This window comes from Lutra lutra, chromosome 1 (genome assembly GCF_902655055.1).
Source record: "Lutra lutra chromosome 1, mLutLut1.2, whole genome shotgun sequence".
In the NCBI taxonomy this organism is placed as follows: Eukaryota; Metazoa; Chordata; class Mammalia; order Carnivora; family Mustelidae; genus Lutra; species Lutra lutra.
In genome coordinates this window covers 160,847,172-160,874,230 of record NC_062278.1, presented here as the reverse complement: position 1 = coordinate 160,874,230, position 27,059 = coordinate 160,847,172, and the positions used below count along the sequence as shown (strand labels likewise).

The 27,059-nt window shown below is 37.8% G+C and overlaps 1 protein-coding gene across 5 annotated transcripts in view; it reads left to right on the top strand.

Moving 5' to 3' along the window:
- Positions 1–27,059, top strand: part of ANO10 (anoctamin 10) — a 236,493-nt gene that overhangs the window by 55,047 nt on the left and 154,387 nt on the right. For all 5 annotated transcript variants that reach the window (XM_047742195.1, XM_047742204.1, XM_047742185.1 and 2 more), the window contains exons 10-11: positions 7,851–8,042; positions 16,294–16,422. In XM_047742195.1, the coding sequence (XP_047598151.1) occupies positions 7,851–8,042; positions 16,294–16,422 (321 nt within the window). The remainder of the gene's footprint in view (positions 1–7,850; positions 8,043–16,293; positions 16,423–27,059) is intronic.

The window sequence follows — 27,059 nt, the reverse complement described above, 5'->3', positions numbered from 1 at the left end:
GCCTATATTATATATAATTCTATATATTATGTAAATACATAATAATATATAGAATATATAGTATATATGTATATATACTATCTCTAGTATATATTTATACATATTTATATTTTATAATATAGAGAATATATGTAGAACATATTATAGAGAATATATATAGAATATATACATATAAAAATACTTGTCACAATATTTTAAAGCAATATATATTTTATTCTATATAGTATAGAATATTAATGCTTAATAATTGCCTTAAAATATTGTGACAAGTATTTTTACTAAGCTGAAGTTGTTGTAGCCTGTGCACTTGGATGGTCATGAGGAGGCCTGAGGGTGCTGGAAGTAGGCAAGCCTGGCCTTAGGGAGGGCTGGGTCTGTCACTCAGTCACTGCATGGCGTAGAGCACTGCTTGGCTTCTCTGGGTCAGAATAAATGTGTTGTGAGTAGGCCTCTAGTGAGGAGTGAGGAGTTTGAGTAGCATGTCACTGGGTCCTGGAGAGTTGTAATGTCACTCAGGTGGCAAGTGACAGTCACCAATGCCCAGGCATCCCACTTCGGTGAAGGCTCCTTTGTCCAATTATTAAGTAACTAAATAACTTAACTCATACTGATGTTTATGTTTCTCCCCCACCAGGCTGAGGGCATATAATGATTGTTGCCCCTTTCTTCCTTTAGACTAAACCTATTAAAACCTATTAGCAAGGTTTTTAAACATAGTTTGAGAAAGATTTCTTCCTGCTTCTATGGTTTCCCCACTTTCTGCTGTGGATTTCCTCGTTGGCCTCTTGGGTATAACTGCTGATTCTGATGTAGTGACTCTCAGGAGGTCCCTTGTTACTACCAGCTTTTTTTTTTCTTTACTTTTTAAAAAATTGGGATCTAATTCACATGCCATAAAATTCACCATTTTGAATCAGTACAATATAATGATTTTTAGTGAATTCACAAGGTTTTACAACAATGACCACTAAGTCCAGAATGTTTCCTCATCCCTGAAAGAAATCCGACACCCATTAAGCTGTCAGTCCCTATCCCAGTGTCTGGCAACCACCAGTGTGCATTCTGTGTCTGTGGATTTGCCTGCTATATGCATGTCATGTACATGGAATCCTCCAGTATGTGGCTTTTGTGTCTAGTTTCTTTCACTAAGCATAGTACCTTCAGGGTTCATCCATGAGATAGCATATATCCATACTTCATTCCTTTCTATGGTTGGATAATATTCCCTTGTATGAATATACTACATTTTATATATTCATTCATCAGTTGATAGACATTTGGATTGTTTCCACTTTTTGGCTGTTAGAAATAATGCTGATATGAACATTTGTGTGCAAGCTTTTATATGAACGTATGTTTCTTATGAACATATGTTACCATTGGCTAGGTCATATGTTCACTCTCTGTTTCACTTTTTGAGGAACTGCCAGACTATTTTCAGAGGCAGTGGTACCATTTTACATCCCTGCCAGTCCACTTTTTTCTACATCTCTATCAACACTTGTTATGTAAGATTTATTTATGAGAGAGACAGCATGTGCACAAGTGGGGGGAGGGCCAGAGGAGGAGAGAGAGAGAATCTCAAGTAGACCCCACGCTGAGCACAGAGCCAGACTTGGGACTTGATCTCATGACCTTGAGATCATGACCTTAACAAGACCAAGAGTCAGACACAACCAACTGAGCCACCCAGGCGTCCCTCCCCTATTTTAATGATAGCCACACCTAATACATGTAAAATGGTATTTCATTGTGGGTTTGATTTGCGTTTTCGTTCTTTCTTTCTTTCTTTCTTAAGATTTTATTTATTTATTTCACAGACAGAGATCACAAGTAGGCAGAGAGAGAGGAAGGGAAGCGGGTTCCTTGCTGAGCAGAAAGCCCAGTGTGGGGCTCAATCCCAGGACCCTGGGATTATGACCTGAACAGAAGACAGAGGCTTTAACCCACTGAGCCACCCAGGCACCTCTCATTTGCATTTTCTTAATCCCTAAAGATACTGATCGTCTTTTCATGTGCTTTTTGACCATTGTGTCTCTTCTTTGGGGAAGTACATATTCATATTCTTTGCCCATTTTTCATTGGATTATGTGTCTTTTTATTATTTTATTGCAAAAATTCTTCATATATTCTGAATATAAATTTCTTTCTTTTTTTTTTTTTTAAAGAGAGAGTGTCAGAGGGGTGGAGAGAGGGGCAGAGATGGTGGGAGAGAGAGAATCTTTTTTTTTTTTTTTAATTTTTTAAATTTATTTTCAGCGTAACAGTATTCATTGTTTTTGCACCACACCCAGTGCTCCATGCAATCTGTGCCCTCTCCAATACCCACCACCTGGTTCCTCCAACCTCCCACCCCCCGCCCCTTCAAAACCCTCAGATTGTTTTTCAGAGTCCATAGTCTCTCATGGTTCACCTCCCCTTCCAATTTCCCTCAACTCCCTTCTCCTCTCTAATTCCCCTTATCCTCCATTCTATTTGTTATGCTCCACAAATAAGTGAAACCATATGATAATTGACTCTCTCTGCTTGACTTATTTCACTCAGCATAATCTCTTCCAGTTCCGTCCATGTGGCTACAAAAGTTGGGTATTCATCCTTTCTGGTGGAAGCATAATACTCCATAGCGTCTATGGACCACATCTTCCTTATCCATTTGTCCGTTGAGGGGCATCTTGGTTCTTTCCACAGTTTGGCAACCGTGGCCATTGCTGCTATAAACATTGGGGTATAGATGGCCCTTCTTTTCACTACATCTGTATCTTTGGGGTAAATACCCAGTAGCGCAATGGCAGGGTCATAGGGAAGCTCTATTTTTAATTTCTTGAGGAATCTCCACACTGTTCTCCAAAGTGGCTGCACCAACTTGCATTCCCACCAACAGTGTAAGAGGGTTCCCCTTTCTCCACATCCCCTCCAACACATGTTATTTCCTGTCTTGCTAATTTTGGTCATTCTAACTGGTGTAAGGTGGTATCTCAATGTGGTTTTAATTTGAATCTCCCTGATGGCTAGTGATGATGAACATTTTTTCATGTGTCTGATAGCCATTTGTATGTCTTCATTGGAGAAGTGTCTGTTCATATCTTCTGCCCATTTTTCATATGGTTGTCTGTTTTGTGTGTGTTGAGTTTGAGGAGTTCTTTATAGATCCTGGATATCAACCTTTTGTCTGTACTGTCATTTGCAAATATCTGGGAGTGAGAGAATCTTAAGCAGGCTTCCTACCTAGCACAGAACCTGATCAGGGCTCAGTCTCATCACCCTGAGATCATGACCTGAGCTGAAATCAAGAGTTGGCTGCTTAACTGACTGAGCCACCCAGATGCCCCTGAATATAAATTTCCTATCAGCTATATTATTTGCAAATATATCTTACTATTCTTTGGGTTAGCTTATTTTTTTGAATGTCCTTTGATGCATAAAAGTTTTTAATTTTGATGGAGTCAGATTTCTCTCTTTTTTGTTGCTTATTCTTTTGCTGTTATCTCTAAGAAACCATTGCCTTATCTAAACACAGAAAGATTTACTTACTTCTATATTTTCTGCTAAGAATTTTATAGACTTAGCTTTTACATTTAGGTCTGATCCATTTGGAATTAATTTTTGTAGGTAGTATGAGGAAGAAGTCCAGATTCATTCTTTTTTTTTTTTTTTTTAAAGATTTTATTTATTTATTTGACAGAGAGAGATCACAAGTAGATGGAGAGGCAGGCAGAGAGAGAGAGAGAGGGAAGCAGGCTCCCTGCCGAGCAGAGAGCCCGATGCGGGCCTCGATCCCAGGACCCTGAGATCATGACCTGAGCCGAAGGCAGCGGCTTAACCCACTGAGCCACCCAGGCGCCCCAGATTCATTCTTTTGCATGTGGATATCCAGCTGTCCTACCACCATTTGTTTAAAAAAAATCATTTTTTTTTCTTCATTGAATGATCTTCACACATTTGTTGAAAATTGTAAGTCTATAGATACATGGATTTGTTTCTGGACTCTCAGTGCTATTCCTCTACATGTCTATCCTTATGCCAGTACTACACTGTCCTGATTACTGTAGCTTAGTAGTAGGTTTTCAAATCAGGAAATGTGATTTCTCTAACTTTGTTCTTTTTCAAGATTGTTTTGGCAATTCTGGGTTCCTTGCAGTTCCTTATGATTTTAGGATTAGCTTGTCCATTTCTTTTAAAAATGCAGTTGGAAGTTTGATTGCATTGACTCTATTCATCAATTTGGGGAGTATTTCCATCTTAATATTAAGTTTTCTAATCTGTAAACATGGAATGTCTTTCTGTTTATTTAAGTCTTTAATTTCTTTCAACAACGATTTGCGGTTTTCAGTGTACAAATCTTGCATTCTGTTAAATGTATTACTAAGTGTTTTATTCTTTTTGGTACTATTGTAAATGAATTTTTAAAAAATTTTGTTTTGAGGTTGTTCATTGCTGGTTTCTAGAAGTACCTTTGATTTTTGTATGTTGATCTTATATCCTGCAACTGTACTGAAGTTTATTATTAGATTGCTTATAATTAGATCTAATGATCTTTTGGGGGGGGTTCCTTAGGGTTTTTTGGTATGTAATATGTCCTGGGCAAATAGAAATAGTTCTACGTTTTTTCTTGTTCTGGATGGCTCTTATTTCTTTCCTTGCCTTATTGTTCTGGTCAGAACCCTAAGGACAGTGTTGAATAGCAGAGTTAAGAGCAGACATTCTTGTCTTGTTCCTGATCTTAGTTGGGAAGCTTTTAATTTTTCACCATTAAGTATGACGTTAGCAGTGGGGATTCATAGATGTTGTTTATCAGTTTGAGAAAATTCTCTATGATTATAATTTGTTGAGTGTTTTTATCATGAAAGGGTATCAGATTTTGGGTTTTTTTTTCTGTATCCATTGAGATTATTATATATAGTTATATAAAGATGTATATTTAGGGATCTCTGGGTGGCTCAGTTGGTTACACATCTGCCTTTGGCTCAGATCATGATTCCAGGGTCCTGGAATCGAGTCCCACATCAGCCTCGTTACTCAGTGAAGAACCTGCTTCTCCCTCTGCCTATTACTCCCTCTGCTTGTGCTCTCTCACTCTCTCTCTCTGACAAATAAACAAAATCTTAAAATATATATATATATATTATATAAATTATATATATCTATCAAATTTTTTGTGTTTATGTATTTCCTTTTGCTTGCTCTGGATTTAGTTTACTGTTCTTTTACTAGATTCATAAGGTGAAAATTTTAGTTGTTTTGAGATCTGCCTTTTTTTTTTTTAAATGAAAGCATTTATACCCATGAACTTCTATCTGAGCTCTGTTTTTACAGCATCCTATAAGTTTTGATATAGTATCTTAATTTTCATTCACCTCAAAGTATTTTCTAATTTTTCTCGTGATTTCTTCTTTGATTTTCTGTTTTTTAGGAGTATGTTGCTTAATATCCATACAATGTGTGAATTTCCCAAATTTCCCTCTGTTATTGATTTCTACTTTCATTCCATTGTGGTCAAAGAGTACTTTGTATGATTTGTAAGCCTTTCAGATTTGTTGAGAATTGTTTTACGATCTAACATCTCCTCTATCCTGAAGAATGTTTCATGTGTACTTGGGAAGAATGAGTATTCTGTTGTTGAGTTCAGTGTTATGTAGATGTTGATGTGGGGCTGCAAGTGAACGGTCAAGAAAGAATTGCTTTCTGTCCACAGGAACAGGACCTTTGGGCAGAAGGAGTTGCACTTTTGCTTTATGAATCTGATGGTTATATGCTTAATACTCAAGAGGGAAGGGATACGTAGGGAGTGTTAAATCGTAAATGTTTCTTCAAATTCTAGTCGTGACATTACTTTTGCAAGATTTTTCTTGTGCTTATCAATCAGTTTGACCGAGATTAACTATCAGTGAGATGTACAGGTAGTCTTGAGATCCTTTAAGAATGTAGCAACAAGCACTTAATTTGATCCTTATCAAACTTATGCAGACCATAGATCAACCTACTGGGCTAAAGGTGAACATTTTTCTGTCCTTCATCACATGTCTTTAGGTCTCTCTTTTTGTGGTGGGGAATGCTTTCAGCACAAAACCAGGAAGTTTAAAATTGTGCCTTAACATTCCCTTCCTGCTTATGCAGAGGTGAGATCTTAGAGACTTCTAAGATCTTTCCTGAGATTATGCATGATCCTAGGCATGTGCCTGGTTGTCTAGATTTCCAGGAAAATGGTGGAGCTTTTCAACCCCCTGTGAATGTCTCCTCAGCTTGCCCTTTTGAGCTCCCTGGCTAGTCTCTTGTTTGCCCCAACTGCTATCCATTACCTCAGGCAGACTGATGTTTAAAAATTCAACTGACATACCCAGGGAAAAGCCTTTAGCACTCAACGAGATTTGGTGAAGTTGAATAAAGATGAGCCTTTCGAGTGAGGTTTTCTAGGGTCCTACTAACCAGGTCAGATAATAATTTCCCTTTGGGAATGAGGCTTTCAAAGATCTCCAGGCCCACCTTGCTCCCTCTGGTCCTGGGAGTGCATGCTGTTTTTGGTTTGTTTGTTTGTTTTCAATGTTCCTACAGAGCTGGGGAGTAGGAGATGAGACTAGAATAACTTAAGATGCCAGAAGATTGAGATGTTTGTCATGACTGTATGCAGCCAGTATTGCTACAAGCCTTTGGTTAATTTCCAGAGTACCCGAAAAGTTGATTCTGACACATTTTGCCATCTTTTCTATTCTCATGGAGGGGCAAACTTCTGGAGGTCCTTACTCTTCCATTTTCACTGACATCACTGATATAGGAAAGACATTAGTTTCAAAGGCAACAGCCAAGAAAGAATTTTTGAGGTGTCTTTAGTGCAAAAAGGTGGTTTTATTAAAGCATGGGGATAAGATCCCTGGGCAGAAAGAGCTGCACTGAGGGGATGAGGAGTGACCCATTATAAACTTTCAAGTTGGAAGGGGGTTAAGGATAGCATAAGCCTTCTATGTATTTTGGAAACAAGGTTTTCAGGATCCTGAGGGGGCTAGCTCTTGTTAAGAAAAGGCCATTCATTATTGTTTAGTAAGCCTTCAGTCATTAGACCCTTCAGATATATATACTTGGATCTTATGCTTGGAGGATGATTGCCAACATGTATCTTGGTGGGGGTGGCGGGGAGTGGTGAGATAAAGGAAGTTTCCAAAGGAATTTTTATGTTAAAGTAGACTTTACAGCATCCTGGGGGTTTGGGCCTGACTTTGCCTTTTGCCCTTAGCAAAGTATTAATGTTGAGGCAGCTTAGTTCTTAGAGGAAGGTCACTCTGCTTGTTTTAAGGACTTGTCAATGGGCTGTAAGTAGTGAGGAAATTTAATAATTTTTCTTTTGCCTTTGTTTCCCACATCATCACCACCTCAGTTTTTTATTAGAAGGTCAGGGACTGAGATTCTGGGGTACCCATGGTGCGAGGGGGCAGTCATGCAAGATTTTTTTTTTTTTATTTAATTTAATTTTTCAGTGTCCAAGATTCATTGTTTATGTACCACACCCAGTGCTCCAAGCAATATGTGCCCTCCTTAATAAGATTTCTAATGGTGATGTTGAATCATTTCTTTTCAGTTGATCAAGAGCAAACATCTTTAGCTTTGCTGTTATTATGTAATAATTCAGTGATTTGGCACAATGAAATGAGTAGCTAAATCATTTTTTCATTCTTTCAGGAACTTAAATATAAAATTGCTTTTGAATTTATGTAAAATCTATTGTTGAGAAGAAGAAATTGAGAGGAATTCTGAGATTTTTTTTGGTTGGAGGCCAGTGTCTTGGGTAGTATTGCTAAACGTTGTTCCTGTTACATGATATTAAAACAATGCCTTTTTTTTCTTGTGGTTTACATTTTCAGGGTACCTTTGATGATTACTTGGAATTATTCCTTCAGTTCGGTTATGTGAGCCTTTTCTCCTGCGTTTACCCATTAGCAGCTGCCTTTGCTGTGTTAAATAACTTCACTGAAGTTAATTCAGATGCCTTAAAAATGTGCAGAGTCCTCAAACGGCCATTCTCAGAACCTTCAGCCAATATTGGTGTATGGCAGGTAATTAATTGGTGTATGGCAGGTAAAAAATTATTCCTTTGGGGGAAAAAATTAGCAAAATGGGGCCTTATATTAAAATAAAAGTGCTCAGGAAAGATTTGGAAAAACTGGATGTTATCCTGTTTATTTTTATTTATTAATTTTTTTGACCACAAACTAGCTGTGTGACTTCACATAGTTATTAACTTCTTCTGGACCTTGCTTTTCTTGTTTTTAAAATTAGGGATGGGGCAGGGAGGTAAATTATAATTTTTATGACCCCTTTCAGAGGTAAAATTCTAATAGTTTTCTAGGAAAGTAGCCAGCTGGGATTTTACCCACTAGGTGATAAAGAGGCCCTCCCACTGCAGTGTCAATGCAGATCATGTGGGGAGCCTGGACTTCCACACTTACCCAGGAATAATGAGGTTCCCTCTCTAGTTTCTGCTGCAGTGATCTCAGATAAAGCCTAATGAAGAGTCAGACATTTCACCACCACCCAGCACAGCAGAGGCCATATGGGAGTGCACATGAGCCATTTGTACCCCTCCAAGCAAAAGAGAGATCAGTGGGGAGGTTAGTGGGAAGCCAGAACTCTGATCCCTGTCCAGTGATAATAAGGATCCCATCCCCCACTTAGGGTGTCAGTGGTGTCCAAATGGGCAACCTAACAAGATGTTACTTCTTTCCCTGCTAGAGTGATGTCAGAGGAACCAACTAAAACAAGTTTTAAATAAAATGTAGAATCTTATAACACCCAAAATGTCCAGGGTTCTATTAAAAAATCATCATACCAAGAACCAGGATGTTACCCCCCCAAAAAAGTGATGTAGTCAGTAGATGCCACAATCAAGATATCAGATGTTAGAAATATCATACAAAAATTCTAAAGCAGCCTTGATAAAATGAATACACCTTAAACAGATGGAAAAATAGAATATCTCAGCAAAGAAATAGAAGATATGAAGGAGAGGCAAATAGATATTTTAGAAGTGGAAAATATAATTAAAATAAAAAACTCAGGGGCGCCTGGGTGGCTCAGTGGGTTAAAGCCTCTGCCTTCGGCTCAGGTCATGATCCCGGGGTCCTGGGATCGAACCCCGCATCAGGCTCTCTGCTTGTCAGGAAGCCTGCTTCCCTTCCCCTCTCTCTGCCTGCCTCTCTGCCTACTTGTGATCTCTGTCTGTCAAATAAATAAATAAAATCTTAAAAAAAAATAAAAAACTCAGTGGATGAGTGCAGGAGCAGAATGGAAGAAGTAAAGATCAGAAACTGGAAAACAATGCTATAGAAATGATTCAGTCTGAATAGCAGACAAAAAATAGCCAAAGTAAATACAACCTCAGAGACCTGCATGGCTCTAACAGAAAATCTAACATTCCTGCTCTTGGTGTTCCAGAAGGAAAGGAGAAAGGAGGGGCTAAAAAATATTTGAAGTAATAATGGCCAAAACTTTTTGATTTGGCAAGAGAACTAAAACTACAGATTCAAGAAACTGATTGAATCGCAAATAGAATAAGCCCCAAAAGTCTGTGCCAAACACATTGAAACTAAACACATGAAAGCTAAAGACAAAGAAACACTTGAAAGCACGAGGAGAGAAGTGACTTGTTACCTACTATAGGGGAAGACAATTAGAATGACAGCCAGTTTTTCATCAGAAACCATGGAGGCCGGAGCCAAGTGGTGTAGTATCTTTTAAGCACTTAAAGAAAAGTACCATTAATACAGAATCCTATATTCAGAGAAAATATCCTTCAGGATTTAAAAGAAGATCAAGACACTCTTAGATGAAGGAAAACTAAGAGAATTTGTTGCCAGAAGACCTATCCTAAAAGAATAGCTAAAAGAAGCTCTCTAAACTTAAGGAAATGTTAAAAGAAGGGACCTGGGAGCATTAGGAAGAAAAACCATGGTAAGCAAAAATACAAGTAAACATATTAGGCTTTTTCTGTCTTGAGTCTCTAAAGTTATATATGACAATTGAAATAGAAATTATAACACTATCTGATGATTCTAAATATATGTGGAGAAAATATTAGATACTATACAGAATGGTAAAAGGAGGTGAGGTTTCTTTATATCACTCAAACTAGTAAATGACGACATAAGTAGACTGATTATATATAGACGGTCCCCAACTTATAATAGTTCAAATTATGATTTTTTGACTTTACAACAGTGTGAAAACAATACGTATTCAATAGAAACCATACCTCAAATCTTTAATTTGGATCTTTTCCTAAGCCAGTGGTATGCAATAGGATCTTCTCTCATGACTCTGGGCAGCAAGCTGTTTATAGTCATAAGGGTCAACAGCCGATACACCTAGAACCGTCTGTACCTACAACCATTATGTTTTTTACTTTCAATACAGTGTTTAACAAGTTACATGAGATATTCAACACTTTATTATAAAGTAAGCTTTGTGTTAGATGATTTTGCTGAACCATAGGCTAATCTAAGTGTTCTGAGTACATTTAAGGTAAACTAGGTTAAATTACGATAATTTGGTAAGTTAGGTATATTAAATGCATTTTTGTCTTACAATATTTTAAACTTACAGTGGGTTTTTTGGGATATAACTCTTCAATCAAGGAAGATCTACACAGACGCACACACAACATAATATGAAATGTATGTAATATATAAAGCATATCTATATAACCATATATGTATGTAATGTAATACCTAGAGCAACCATTACAAAGCTACAAAAAAGATACATTCAAAACAGATAAATCAAAATGTGGTTCTAAAACATGTTCAAATAACCCACAATAAGGCATGACAAGTAAAACACAGAAATGAAAAAACAGAAGGAACAAATGGAAAACAGAGAAACAGCAAACTAAAGTCCTAAGATATCAATAATTATATCAACTGTAAAAGGTCTAAAGATACCAGTTAAAGACTGATATTGGCAGAGTGGATTAAAACACATAACCCAACTATATGCTGTCTGTAAGAAATTGAGTTCAAACATAATGCTATAAGCAGGGTAAAGGTAAAAGGACAAAGAAAAAAAAACCCATGTATAGAAGTATTAATCAGAAGAAAGCAAGAGTGGTTATATTAGTATCAGATAAATTAGACTTCAGAACAAAAAGAAATTAACAGAGAGGAGCATTCTATGATGATAAAAGGGTAAAATTACCAAGAAGACATAGCAATCTTAATGTATATGCCCTGAACAACAAAGTTTTAAAATTATGTGAACCCAAAATTTATAGAACTAAAAGGAGAAATAGATAAATCCACAGTGATAGTTGGAGACGTCAACATTCCTCTCTCAACAGTTGACAGAACAAGAGCTAGAGAGTCAGCAAGGGTATGGAAGAACTCAGCACCACCACCGTCATTAGATAACAGAATCTAATCCGTGTTACAGAGCACTCTGCTCAACAATAGTAGGGCACACATTTCAAGTCCTTACAGAACATTCGAACTGGGGAAACAAACTTTAGAAATTGAAATCATATATAGTATGTCTCCAACTACAGTAGAATCAAACTAGAAATCAATAACAGAACGATAACAGGGAAATCGCTAAGCACTTGAAGACTAAATGACACATTCCGTAAATAATCATGGGGTCAAAAGAAAGTGTCAAGTGAACTCAGAAGACACTGAAAACGAAAAGACAGCATATCAAAGTTGGTGAGACATAGCTAAAGCTGTGGTGACAGGGAAATTTGTAGCACTAAATGCATACATTGGAAAAGAGGGAAATGTTTCAAACAGTAATCTAAACTCCTACTTAGGAAACTGGAGACAAAGAAACAAAACCAACAGAAGCAGAAAGAAGAAAATAATAGAGTGCAAGTCTATGAAATGAAAAACAGAAAAATAGTAGAGAAGATTAATGAAATTAAAGAGTTGATTCTTTGGAAAGAGGAATATAGTTGATAGACCTCCAGCAGGACTAAAGCAAGAAAGAAGAAACAACCATTATAAAAATGAAACTGGAGATATCACTACAGACCCTTCAGATATCAAAAGTATAAAAGGGACTATTACAAGCAACTCTACACATATAATTTTTTTAAAAAGATTTTATTTATTCATTAATAGAGGGAGAAGAAAAGCAGGCTTCCCGCTGAGCAAGGAGCCTGGTGTGGGACTCAATCCCAGGACCCTGGGATCATGACCTGAGCCGAAGGCAGACACTTAACCAACTGAGCCACGCAAGCATCCCTATACATAAAAATTTGACAACTTGGATAAAATGGACCAATTCTTCCAAAACACAGACTACCACAACTCACCCAATATGAAGTAGATAATTTGAGTAGCTCCATAACTGTAAGGAAATTGAATCTGTAGTTACAAATTGCCAAAAAAGAGATGCCCTGGCCCAAATGATTTTACTGGCAAATTCTAATTTAAAGAAAAATTAACACTGATTTTATACAATTTCTTCTAGAAACAGGACATGGGAGTATTTCCCAATTCACTTTATGGAGCTGGTATCAGTGTGATAGAAAACCAGAGAGAGTATGAAAAAGGAAAACAACAAACCAATATACCTTATGAATAAATATATAAAACATCTTAATAAACTGTTATCAAATATAATTCAGCAATCTATAAAAAGAGATATAGACCATGACAAGTAGGATTTAATCCAGGGATGCCAGCTGGGTTCAATATAATCTACCATATTCATAGTCTATATGGTTATATCAATCAATAGATATAAAACATTTGACAGAATCCAACATTCATTTTTGAAGACTCAGAAAAATAGAAATGGGGGTATTTCTTTAACTTGGTAAGGAACATCTATTTTTAAAAAACCTAAAGCTAACATCATACTTCTTGGTGAAAGACTGAAAGCTTTCCTTATAAGATTAGGAACAATGCAAGGAAATCCATTCTCACTACCCTTACTGAACATAGTACTAGAAGTTCTAAGTAGCATAATAAGGCCAGTGATACCTCCAGTTTACCAGTGAGGTCCCTAGCTGACCTCAAGTATATGAGCATATCCAGTCAAAGTCATCTGAGACCAGAACTGCTTGGATGAGCACATCCTAAATTGTCCACCCACAGAATGAGGAGTTAAAAAAAAAAAATGGCTGTTTGAAGTCACAGAGTTTGGGGTGGTTGGTTATGTAGTAATAGCTAACTGACTCAGTACTTGGAATAAAAAGAAGACTCAGTACTTGTAATAGATCAGTTCTCCTTTAATTTACAAATTTATGAATTAACCTACAAATTAATTCACAAATGTACCAGTATCCCAGTCAAAGTTTTTCTTTTTTTCTTTTTTTTTTTTTTTAAAGATTTTTTATTTATTTGTCAGAGAGAGAGGAGAGCGAGCGAGCACAGGCAGACAGAATGGCAGGCAGAGGCAGAGGGAGAAGCAGGCTCCCTGCCAAGCAAGGAGCCCGATGTGGGACTCGATCCCAGGACGCTGGGATCATGACCTGAGCCGAAGGCAGCTGCTTAACCAACTGAGCCACCCAGGCGTCCCTAAAGTTTTTCTTTTAACTAGGTAAACTTATTGTCAAATTCACAGGGAAAAATAAATGAAATAGAATAGCAAGAAAATTCTAAAGAAGAATAAGGACACTTACCACATATTAATACTTACTATATAACTTCAGTTATTAAAGTAGTGCGGTACTGGTGCATTAGTAGACAATCACACCAGTGGAACACAATAAAAAGTCCAGAAATGCATTATATGGTATAGGTGAAATCTCAGTTCAGTAGGGGAAATGACTATCCATTAATATCATTGAGATAACTAGGTCTCCAGATAAGGGGGGGAAAGTTTTTTCTTCTAAAATTACAAGATAACAGGACAGGACTCAGAATAGGAGAAAATATTCATAAACATATGTCTTCCAGAGGACTCGTATTCAGATTAAGAACTCTTAAAACTCAATGAGGCATTTCAGCCAATAAAAACATGGATAATGATTTGAAGAAGTACTTCAAAAAATATGCAAATCATACAGTATATGACTTCAATTATTTGACATTCTAGAGCATACAAACTAATTCATAATGACAAAAAGCAGATTAGTGTTTGGGGCCAGGTTTGAAAAGAAGGTTGGATTACAAAGGGTCATGAGGAATCTTTTGAGGGGAAATGGAAATATTCTGTATTTTGTGGTAGTGATTTTATAGGTAAATACAACTATCAAAACAATAAAGTGTATACCTTCAATGAATGCAGTTTATCACACAAATTATAACTCAGTATCGCTGTATTTGAAAAATCACGTTTTTTGATAAATGTATTAAAAGTGCAGGAAGCCAGGCACTCTTATATGCTACTGACAGGAGTGCAGCTTGGCATTATTTATCAAAATTATGAATGCATGGTACCTTTGACTCAGGTAATCCATGTTTAGGAATTTATCATAATTCCACACTTGTTAAATGATGTATTTACATGATAACTAATTGGAGCATTGTTTGTAACAGCAGCTAATGCCCACCGATAAGGAAATAGTAAAATAAGTTCTGGTACATCTATGCAATAAAATATTTAAGCAGTTGTGACAAAGAATGAAGGCATTCTTTGAGATCTGACATAGAATATTCTTCAAGACATTTAGTGACAAAAGCAAGGGACCTGACACTAAGGGTATATACATTCAAGTTTGTTTATATTTGTATATTAAGTGTCTGGAGTGGTACAAAAGAAAATAATAGTGATCATTTTGTAGGGAGAACGGGAGCTGGTGAGGGAGGGAAGGGATACATGAGGGCAAGGAGACTCTTCACTTTTTGCTTTATTTAAAGAGAAAGTAAACAAAGTCCAGAGTAGGTTTGTTGTAAAGAATACTGGAAAAATAGATTACACAAGCATTCCTAAAATAAAAGATGGCAGAAATTCTCCATGAAACAATATTCAGTTTGGATCCAATCATGTTTCATTTTGCTTCTTTTAAAATTTTAATTTCTGGGACACCTTGGTGGCTCATTTGGTTGAACGTCTGCCTTTGGTTCAGGTCTTGATCCCGGGCTCCTTGCTCAGTGGGGAGCTTGCTTCTCCTTCTGCCTGCTGCTCCCACTGCTTGTGCCCTCTCTCTCTCTCTGATGAATGAATAAAATCTTAAATTTTTTAAAAAAATTTTAATTTCTAAAAGTAATTGCTTTTCTAAGAATTAGTGGGACTTTTTTCTGATTTTTTTTTTAAAATAACATGCAATTGACACATAGTGTTATATTTGTTTCAGGTGTGCAATGTAGTGATTAGATAAGGCTATATGTTATGCTGTGCTCACCGCAAGTTAGCTCCCATCTGTCACCATACATTGCTACTATAATACCATTGATTGTATTCCCTATGCTGTGCCTTTCATCCCCATGATTCTTTTTTTTTTTTAAGATTTTATTCATTTATTTGAGAGAAAGAGAAAGAGAGAGAGAAAGAGAGAGCATGAGAGTAGAGAGGTCAGTGGGAGAAGCAGACTCGCTGCCTATCAAGGAGCCTGACTTGGGACTTGATCCTGAGACTCCAGGATCATGACTTGAGCCCAAGGCAGTTGCTTAACCTACTGAGCCACTCAGGCGCCCCCGCCCCCCATGACTTCTTCATCCTATAACTACAGGCCTATCTCCCATTCCCGGTGGTTAAGTAATTAAGTAGTGGTCAAGTGTTACACATTAAAGGAAAGAAAGAGTGACCAAGCAGTGGTCACAACATTTCCACAGTCGGTACTCAGTAGTGTGCTCCATGAGACTCCTCATGGGACCTTGGATCACTCTGTTAAGTAGCTGAGTGGGGGCATCTGTATTTTCCTTGAAGTCCCACAAGTAAATGCCACTAGAAAAGGATCACTGTTATGGTGCCTCAGGTATAGTTGAACCAGATGTGTGTGATGTGTCAAAGTAGGGCAGTCACAAAATAAATTCTATTTGAAATCATACCTGACTGTTTTTGAAAGTGAAACATTTTTTCTGGTGGCCCCATTTTAGGTTCCCTGTAGATATGAGTAGAGTAACTTTAACAGCGTACTCCTCTAGGATGTATTCCAAATTTTCAGGTCCCTGGCCACCTCCAGTTGGGAAGGTAGAACATACTGCTTTGGATATTCAAGCCATAAGTATCTAAAATACCTTGTAACAGTGTGGCTTTTTTAAGCTGATTTTAAAGAAAATCACAGCATTATAGGGAAAAAGCTTAAAATGTACTTGGAATATTTAGAACAAGGGAAAGGCTTTCCCTTTGATTTTAGATAATATAAAGGATGAGGAAATATGGAAGAGGTCATTGTGGTTTTTAATTTCACATTTTTTTTTCTTTTAGTTGGCTTTTGAAACTATGAGTGTTATATCTGTGGTGACTAACTGTGCTCTAATTGGAATGTCACCACAAGTGAACGCCCTCTTCCCGGAGTCAAAATTGGACCTCATTTTGATTGTAGTAGCAGTGGAGGTAAGTGAAAATTTAAACCTGTTTTAAATAGTCTCCACATCAGATGCCTCCGTTAAAGCAGAGATGATCTAAAGCAGTGATGTCCCCAGCTGTCAATGATTAACAATTTAGTGACATCCATTTCCTGGGTCTTCCTGGGTCAGGTAATGGAAAGCCATGAGGTTTGAGGCTGTGCATTTCTGGTTGTTTCCCAGGTATGAGAAAGTCTCCATGGTGCAGATGGGAAAGTGACCTTTCCAGCCGTTGTATTGACCTGTCCAGTGCTGAGTAGATAAATCCTATTTGAAAAAGAATTCTGTAGATTTAATACTTTTTTAAGTTTCTTCTAGGGATCTGTCATTTCCACTTTCTTAAGCAAATAAATTGTAAGAGATGCTTTTTGATTAACAATTTAAATCTCATTAGCAACAGGTATGAAATTCATTGTGAAACTCTAAAACACCAAAATGTAACATATAGTAAGAAGACTCATAATTTCACATACAAAGTACAAGTGGTCTGTCTGTGCACTTTTTTTTTTTTTAAGATTTTATTTATTTATTTGACAGGTCACAAGTAGGCAGAGAGGCAGGCGGCAGGGGGGGGGGGTGCGCGGTTTGGGGAAGAAGGCTCCCCGCTGAGCAGAGAGCCCAATGCAGCTGGATCCCAGGACCCTGAGATTATGACCCTAGCTGAAGGCAAGAGTCTTAACCCACTGAGCCCCACAGGTGCCCCTGTCTGTGTACTTTTTAGGTTTTCATTTTATCATGTTTTTCAATATGGCTTTACTGTAACATTTTGAAAATTCAGCACTGACCAATTGCAAAGGGAAGAATTTGCAGGAATTTTTTTATTGCTAGTGATTATTATTGTATGGAATATTGTGACCTTTCATTTTTAGATATTTAAAAAATAGAACAGTTGTGGAAATTTATTAAAACAGAATTTAGCAGGATTATAGAGTGGCCTCAGGCCTGAAGGCTGACTAGAAATGAACTTGTACATTTCTACTAGTGGCTGAAGAAATAGATTGTGCTTTGCTGTATTTACTCTTTCTGTGTATTTAATAGGAATGTGTGTTCATGGTAGATGCTATATGCAGAGTGCATTTGGAGAATGATTTTAGACAGCAGTGAGTAGGAGGGAAAGGGAAGGCTCCAGCAGATAAAAGTAGGTCTGTTTTGAATTTTGAGGGTTGAATAGGATTTTGGAGAGCTATTTGTAAGGCTGATTTCTCACCTGTGTGAGAGATCAAAACAGGTATCTTAGGGGATGGCCAACTGCCCAGGCTCATGGCATACCTTCTTGATAGAGGATATGGCTCTTAACTTTGCCAGTACATCCAGAGTTAATTAGGCTTTTGGGGCTGACTTACATTTAAAAGTAATGAGTCTCACAAAGGACTGACCAGAATGCCAGGCAGTTAATTTACCATAAGGTAAATTTGCCATCTTTCCCAATAATTTACCATCTTTCCCAATGACTGTAACAGTTGGTGTTAAAGTGAAATTGGTTTATTAGATTTCTTGGTAAAGTGGGAACCAGAGCAAGAGCAGTATATGTCTTGAAAGACAAGGAAATGGAAACCCTGAAAACCATCCCTTCCCCGAACTTGAGCAGACCTCTGCCGCAAGCCAAATCTGGGTGTTCCATTGCCAGCTTCTGAGCAATGCTGGATGTGTTCACGGCCCACCTCTTGATTTTGCCTTCACTTTCTCTAGATTTCTGGCCAGTCCAGTGTTGCGTATATTGCCATTGCCACTGCTTTCTTTTGTGTTTGGTGATGTCTTAGCATCGGCTAGCCAGGGCCTGGCTTTTCTCACTTAATTTGGGTGACTCCCTGGCCTTTGAGGCTGTTCTTGCAGCCGGCGCTCCCCCAGGGATTTGCCTGCGTGCATGGGATGGGGCGCTGGGATTTCTGCCACATTAGTCTAGAGTGTCCAAAATTTTGGTCTTGCTAGGCCTCCCCTGTGCTGGACTTTGGCTGGTGGAGAGCAGGCTTTTCTGGTTGATTTTTGTTTGTGCCCATTGGCATTTCTGGTTCTGCTTCCTCAGCCCTTAGTCTGACACATACGAGGGAAAGAGGGATCCCTGGGAACTCACCACCATGTTGCTCCTTAGGATCCTGGGGTCCCTGCTGAGTCTGTTTTCTTCTTTCTACCCTTCAGAGTTTTCTTATGTTTATTTTATGTATAATGTCAGTGGCTTTTAGTTGTACTTAGCAGGAGGAGTAGTGAAGAGTACTTCTATTTTACCTGCCCAGAAGTAGAAGTCCTCGCTTTTTTTTCCCTTTTTTTCCCCCTCTTTGGCTTAGGACCTTTGCCCTTACAAAGTCCTTTCTTTGGGCCTAGCTAGCATACTTTTATTCCTTAAGTCTCAGCTCAGATGTCACTGGGCTCCCAGCCTTTTCTGATCTCTCCATCTCTTCTGGATCTCTTCTCTTAGTCTCTCATGAAGCCTTAATTGTCTTCCTCATGGTGATTATCCCACTTATATGCCTGGCATTTCCTGATAGGCGTGTTTATGTAATGTCTGTTTCTCCCTGTGCACTGTCAGCTTCAGAAGAGCAGGGACGGTGTCTACTTTTCTATCGAGTAAATCAGACTACTAGCTAGAATAGTAACTAAAACATGGTAGGTAGGCATTTCAGTGTTGACATAAATGTGGAATTAATAAATTAAGCTATTAGAAAGGGAAATGGGTACTTCTTTTTTTATTTAAAAAGGAAAAAATGGATATTATTCTTTTGATTAATTTATATCCAGTATTAATTTATGACTATATTTGTGTATAACATTCTCTTCTAAGTTCTATTTAGAGAACACAAAGTGGCAAGTGCTCATTTTTTATTCCTTAATTAAATTATACTCAGTATATAAAACTTACATGTATATGACACTAAATCTGGTGCTAAGGAAAGACAAAGCTGTCTTTCTGTGTCTGTCCTCAAGAACTCTGCTTCTTAATGTAGCTGAGGAGATATGCACTTTTTGACCACACAGACACACACATGTGTGCATATCTCTGCATGCAGACTGGTTAAATTCATCTACTAGAGATGCAGCTAGGAAGTATGACACACAGACACACACACACGTGCATATCCCCACGTACAGACTGGTTACATTCATCCACTAGAGATGCAGCTGGGAAGTATGAATGACGTGCCAAGTGAATGGTCAGTGGCAACATGGAGGAGGATAATCATGGAGAGCATCCAAAGACAGGAGACCCTTTGCTGGCTTTATCTTCTCCCTTCGGTGAGGTCTGGGGTCTCCTGTCGCATATTTTGGGAAGGCTTGGGTGTGAGTGAATCCTGATTTCCCAGAGCAGTTTAAAAGGCAGTTTCTTCCATGCTAGAAGAGACTTCTCACTCTGAATTCTGTAACCTACTCCTAAGTTAAGGATACCCGGCATCCTGAGGGTGGGAGATAAAAGCACAGCCCAGGCTGATTTAGAGTCAGTCATGACTTAGAAGAAAGATAGTTTTCAGCTTAAAATTAATCCACAGAGGCCAGAATGCCAGCAATGTTTTAGGCCATTTCATTACCAGCTAGACTTAGACCTCTAGACAAGAAGTATTTCCCTGGGTTACCAAGATTAAATCCTTATAAGATAAAAGTGATCATTTTGGTATGTATTGGGTTTTTTTTTTTTTTAGTAAGATAACTCATTAGAATGTTATCAACAATTATTAATATAGAGATCATTACTAATATTGAGATCACCCAGAGTTAAAGGTAAGGGAGGATGAAGAGGTGGTAACTAAATGTATACTACTCTTTTCATTTTTTTATTGTGATGAAGTAAACGTAACATAAATTTAGCACTGTAACCTCTTTAAAATTTTTTAACTGTGATAAAAAACACATAATATGAAATTTACCCTCTTAACCACTTTTAAGTGTACAGTTCAAGGCATTGACTGAAATTCTGTATCTCTGAAACACTAACTCCCCTCCCCACCCCCATTCTACTTTTGTTTCTATGAATTTGATTACACCAGGAATCTCCTATAATGGAATCACCCCATATTTGTCCTTTTGTGTCTGGGTTATTTCCCTTGGCATAAGGTCTTTAAGGTTCATTCATATTGTAGCATATGTCAGAATTTCCTTCCTTTTTAAGAATAATGATATTCCATTGATGGATATACCACATTTTATCTATCCAGGCATCAATTGATGGGCATTCATATTGCTTCTACATTTTAGTTATCGTGAATAATGCTACTGTGAACATGGGTATACAAATAATCTGTTTGAGTCTCTGTTTCACTTCTTTTGAGTATATAGCCAGAAACAGAATTTCTGGATATATGGTAATTCTATGTGGAATTTTTTGAGGAAATTAACTGTACCATTTTGCATAGCAGCTACACCATTTTGCATTCCCATCAGCAATGTGGGAATTGCATTCCAATTTCTCCACATCCTTGTCAACACTTGTGATTTTATGTTGCTTCTTTTTGTTGTTTTTTTTTAAGTAATAGTTACCCTAATGTGTATAATGTAGTATCTCATTATAGTTTTGATTTCCCTGATAATCAGTGATATTAAACCTCTTTTCATGTTGTTTTTGGCCATTTGTATTTCTTTTTTAGGTATCTGTTCAAGTTCTTTGCCTGTTTTTTAAATTGTGCTGTTTACTTTTTGGTAGGAGTTCTTTATTCTGGGTATCAATCCCTTATTAGATGTCTGACTTGCAGATATTTTCTCCCATTCTGTGGATTACCTCTTTGCTCCCCTGATACTACCTCTTGTACAGAAGTCTAATTTTTCTACTTTTTCCTTTTTTTTGCCTGTGCTTCAGTGTCATATCCAGGAAATCATTGCCAGATCTAATGTCATGAAGCTTTTGCCCTATGTTTTTTTCCAGGAGTTTTATAGTTTTAGGCCTTAAGTTTAGGTGTTTGATCCATTTTAGGTTAATTTTTGTATGTGCTGTAAGTGTCCAAATTCATTCTTTTGCATGTGGATATTCAGTGCTTCCAGCATCATGTAGAAAAGACTCTCCATTCCCCAGTAACTGGTATTGGCACCCTTGTTGAAAATCATTTGACCATATATGTTAGGTAGTTTATTTCTTGACTCTATTCAGTTTCATTGGTCTATCTATATGTCTGTCTTTTTTTTAACCACTTTATTGATGTGTGATTGACATACAAAAAGCTGTACATATTTAATGTATACAACTTGATGAATTTGGTGATGAGTATCTATCTGTCTTTATGTCAGTTACCATACTGCTTTTCTTACTGTAGCTTTGTAGTAAGTTTTCATATCAAGAAGTGTGAGACTCCCTACTTTGTTCTTTTTCGAGGCTGTAAAAGATTGATTCGGCTATCGGGTTTGTGTTTGTTTTAATGTGCTTGTAGTAACTGAAGCTACTTACTGATTTTTTAAAAACTGTTGATTAAAAGCTGGGTTTATATTGGCACAGATTCATATTAAAATGTCTTCCCTTTCTACCACAGTGGTATTTTTGAAGATTTATTTGTTTTTATTTTATTGACATTCTTCCTATTGCGAGGACCCCAGCTTTGTTTTCTAAATTGAAAATTTTTTGTGTTAGAACAAAATCTAGCTCAGAGAAACTGTTAGAAGTAACCAAGAAATTAGTAAGTTAGCTAGTTTTATTTTAGTGTTGCTAAGACCTAAGCTGAATGCCATCTGGTCTTGTAATGAATCCAAAAAGTAGAAAGTTTAATATAAATTAGAAAGCATACTTTTTCGGTTTATTACCATGCAAGTTTGTAAAATCATACTGAAATTCTAATTCAGAATGTTATAGAAGATTCCCTAAAACCATCCATGGGTCAAGTTAACATGTTTCTGTGTATAAGATTTTTCCTTTTGATCTGTAGAAGTATTTTCAAATAAGGAAGTAAAATGTTAAAATTATATTTAATTACATGGGTTTTTTTTCCAGACTCAAGGTAAAGTATCAGTATTAATTGATATGGTTTTGGAATATAGATGAGGTTCTGTGGGGTGCAGTCTGGAGCCTATGACCAGGAAAGAATTCTTTTTTTTTTTTTTTTAAAGATTTTATTTATTTATTTGACAGACAGAGATCACAAGTAGGCAGAGAGGCAGGCAGAGAGAGAGGAAGGGAAGCAGGCTCCCCACTGAGCAGAGAGCCCGACGCGGGACTCGATCCGAGGACCCCGGGATCATGACCTGAGCCAAAGGCAGCGGCCCAACCCACTGAGCCACCCAGGTGCCCCCCAGGAAAGAATTCTTGAAACATCTTTAGTACAAAATGGTGGTTTATTAAAGCACAGGGACAGGACCCATAGGCAGAAAGAGCTGCTGCCCCAGGAATGTGAGGGGTGGCTGATTATATTGATTACATTATATTGGGGGAGGTAAGGAAAAGGGAGGTCTCAAAGGATTTTTACATGTTAAAATAGACTCCCAGGATACCGGTGGTTATGCCATTGTCGAGTTAAGGTTGTTTTTCCTGCTGGCAAGGCCTTAACATGAAGACAGTTAGGAGATTCCTGGAGGAACATCACACTCTGCCTGCTTCAGGTATCTGGCAATGGGGGGCAGGTTATAAGGACATTTGATTGTATCTACAGTTTCTTCTGGAAGCTAGGTTATTGATAGAAATGCTTTGTTCTTGTAGATCTCTAAGACATTTGTAAGCTGAGGGAGACTCATGTCTTGAAGGATTGTGCTCTCTGTGAGTTAACTATTTCTTTTTCCTTTCCTTAGCTTTAGGGCAGCCAAGAGTGCCCGAGGGATGTCAAGTAAATCCCATTTGGGGGAAAGGGGGTTGTGGGGTGTCAGCTTGTGCTTCTTCCTAAGCTTGCCTTCTGTCCCCTCATCCTTAATTATTAAGTTTTAAAAAACATTTTGTGTGTAGGACATTAAATTAATAGCATGCTATACTTATGTATATTCATTCATAATCCCTAAAAGAATAGAAATTTCACTAAATCAAACCCCAAAAAAAGCCATAAATAAAGTAAGTTCTTGTGTAAATTTTTAGCATCTTGATGGAAACAGCAGTTTAAGAGATCTTATTTTAGTTATTTTCTCCAAATTAAGTAACATCTAAAACATGTTTATGTGATTAAAATTTGTTAACAAGACAAAAGAAACTTAGAACATGTAACAATTTTATAAAGCTGGTGTTGAGAATGTTCTCACAATTTTAATTGTGGATGAAGTTTTTCTTGTTCAGACTTTTAAAGTCAGGAAACTTTAGCTTTAATTTTTGATTCTTCAGATTAGTTTAGTTTACTTTTGTTTTAAAGCTTGACATAGTGCAGTGTAAAATTCAGTAAAAGGCAAAAATGGTCAGTAATGTTTGCTGGTAAGCACCAGGTCATATGTCACAACTTTTGTGTAATTACTGCCATCTAGTGTTTACTTTAAAAACTAAGGACACTTGAACACTACTTTTATTGCTAAAATGTTATGAAATTATGGGCTGATCAAAAGAATAGCCTACCAATGTATGAAAACATGTGAAAATTCCATTTCTAGATTAAAAATAGCCAAATAATGGAAGTCTTATGCCCACATGTTCAGCCCACAAGATTTAATCATCATCCAAATAATTCCTTTTAAATAATAATTATCCTCACTTTTGAGGCAAATTTCATTTACTTCTTAGATCAAACAAAGGATCACTACTGGTTTTTGTTTTTGTTTATTTGTTTGTTTTGCAAAGGATCACTTTAAATGAGGAAATGAGGAATTGCACAAGAACTCCCAATTCCTAAAAAATAGAAATGACCTAAATTTTCTAAATATCACATGTTGGTAATCCATTATTTTAGTATTAAATACATTCACAGTTCTCTTTTAATTCTAAACTTGGCAAGATGAAGCAGTCATACATTCTGAATGTGGACCGTTCACCTACTAAACGCTACTTTTTTCCTCAGGTGAAAGTGAATTAACTATTCACACCAGAAGTTATACTGCATTTCTAATGCTCAGGTCCTGGTGCCTAGCAAGCTAATTTGCACCATGCATGTTTAATTGGTAGTTTTAAAAATATCGCTTAATTGCAGTTTCTTAAAAAAAGGGGGGGAGGGTGTTATGTGATTTCCACTCCCGTCAAGAGCTGCCTAGAAACAGAATTGATTCTCACCTGCTTGTAATGACTAAGGTGTCTTTTGAGAATGGACAGAGTCCTTTGAGTTCTTTTATGCCCTGACTCACAGGGTTTATTTTTCTATTATTTATTTATTTACTTACTTACTTTACTAACTTATGATCTTAACTATTTATTTATTTATTTATTTATTTAGAGAGAGAGGTACAGCATGAGTTGTGGAGGGCAGAAGGAGAGAGAGAGAATCTGAAGCAGGCTCCACCCTGAGTGGGGAGCCCAATGAGAAGCTTGATCTCAGGACCCTGAGATCGTGACATGAGCCGAAATCAAGAGTTGGGCACTTAACTGACTGATCTACCCAGGTGTCCCTATTTTTCTATTCTTTAAAAATGGTTTCAGACTTTAAAAATGGTTTCAGAAAAGCTGCAACTCATAATACAGGTAATTCCTATATTTATAAGGCTTCACTCATTTCGAACCTTTTGCCACATGAATGCTCTCTCTTACTCCCTCTCTCCGTTAATTCGTATTTACATCTGTGTGTATGAATACATATGGGTACTTCAGAGTGTGGAGATTCTGTCCCTCTCCTGCTCCTTAGTGCACCATGGCCCTGGGCCAGTCACCTCATCTTCTAGACCTGTTACCATTTTTTTCTTTTATAATTTTTCTTATTATGTTGTTAATTATTATGAAGTACCTCATTAGTTTTTGATGTAGTGTTCCATGATTCATTGTTTGTGCATAACACCCAGTGCTCCATGCAATCTGTGCCCTCTTTAGTACCCAACACTGGGCTCACCCATCCCCCCACACCCCCCCCCCGGAAACCCTCAGTTTGTTTCCCAGAGGCCATAGTCTCTCATGGTTCATCTCCCACTCTGATTCCCCCTCTTCATTTTTCCCTTCCTTCTCCTAATGTCCTCCATGCTATTCCTTATGTTCCACAGTTAAGTGAAACCAAATGATAATTCTCTTTCTCTGACTTATTTCACTCAGCATAATCTCCAGTTCCATGCATATTGACACAAATATTGGGTATCATCCATTCTGATGACTGAGTAATATTCCAATGTGTATATGGACCACCTCTTCTCTATCCATTCATCTGTTGAAGGGCATCTCAGCTCCTTCCACAGTTTGGTTGTTGTGGACATTATTGCTATGAACATTGGGGTGCATGTGGGCCTCCTTTTCCTATACCTGTATCTTTAGGGTAAATACCCAGCAGTGCAATTGCTGGTATGCCTGTTTCCTTGACTACAGATTGAGACCAGGGCAGCTTCTCTTCAGGGATGTACTGAGGAGTAGAAATGACACATGTGTGACCCTAATCACAAGGGTCTGGCCTTGTGCAGATTCTTGGTAAATGCAGGTTGTGTTACCACTCTTACAAGACAAGATACAGACACAATTGTGCATGTGAAATTCCACACACAGAGCTGGGCATTTGGCGGAGGCCCAGAGCTAAGAGCTGCAGTTCCAGCTGGCTTGGCAGTGGCAGAGTGAAGCTGTTGTTGTCTTGATTGTTACTGTCATCATTATTTGTTAAGCAGCGTAGCAACATGGAAGTAGCTTGGGGTGTCAGAGGCCAGAGGTAGCTGAATTAGCACCTCCGCCCTTCCTCTTCATCTTTGTGTGCCACGGTGGCTCAGATGTAGAGTGAGGGCGTTGGTAAAGTATAGCGGAAGCGGCAGACGCCAGGTCTGATGCGGAGGAGGACTTGAGAAGGTGGTAACGGTGAACAGTGACACCGCTGTTAATGGGTTCATATTTTAGCAGCTAGCTTGTATTTGTCCCTCATCTCACAGATGCCTCTCCCCGGCTCTGCTCCCCCCATGCAACAGTGAATTGGTTTTGTTTGTGTTGCAGTTTCTCCATTATATGTTAGTCTCTATCTCATGTTTCCATCCTGTGACAGTACTCCCATTTTTCTTCTCTTCGAAGTCTTCCTGTTCCCACACCTCAGTCCAGCCCTCCTTCCTGCCCATCATCTCACCAAGTCTTCCTGATTCTGACTTTGAATATCTGTTGCACCACTCTTCCCTTTGACCATTGCTGTGGTTTGAGTTCAGGCTTTTACCATTTCCCATTTAGACTTTTTTGTAAATTTTTAAAATTTTTATTTGTTTGATACGAAGAGAGAGAGAGAGAGAGCACAAGCAGGGGAAGTAGGAGAGGGAGAAGCAGGCTCCGCCGCTGAGCAAGGAGCCTGATGCCAGGCTCCATCTCAGGATCTCCAACCTGAGCCGAAGGCTAATGCTTAACCAATTGAGCCACCAGGCGCTCCCTCCATCTAGACTTTTTTAAAAAACAGCTTTATAGATATAATTCATATATCATACAGTTCCCTTATTTAAAGTGTACATTCCCCAGCTCTCACTTAGACTTTCACAGCCACCAGTGTGACTGGGTCCTTACTAGTCTTCTGGCTTTATGCTTTCTCTCATCTTCTCCATGCTTTCTACTTCTGGCCTGGTTATTCCAAAACAAAATTCTGATCATATTTCTCCTCTGCGGTGGTCCTTAACACGAATCTCTGAAGCTTACAGAAGAAATGCCTAGGTTGAATATCAGAGTCT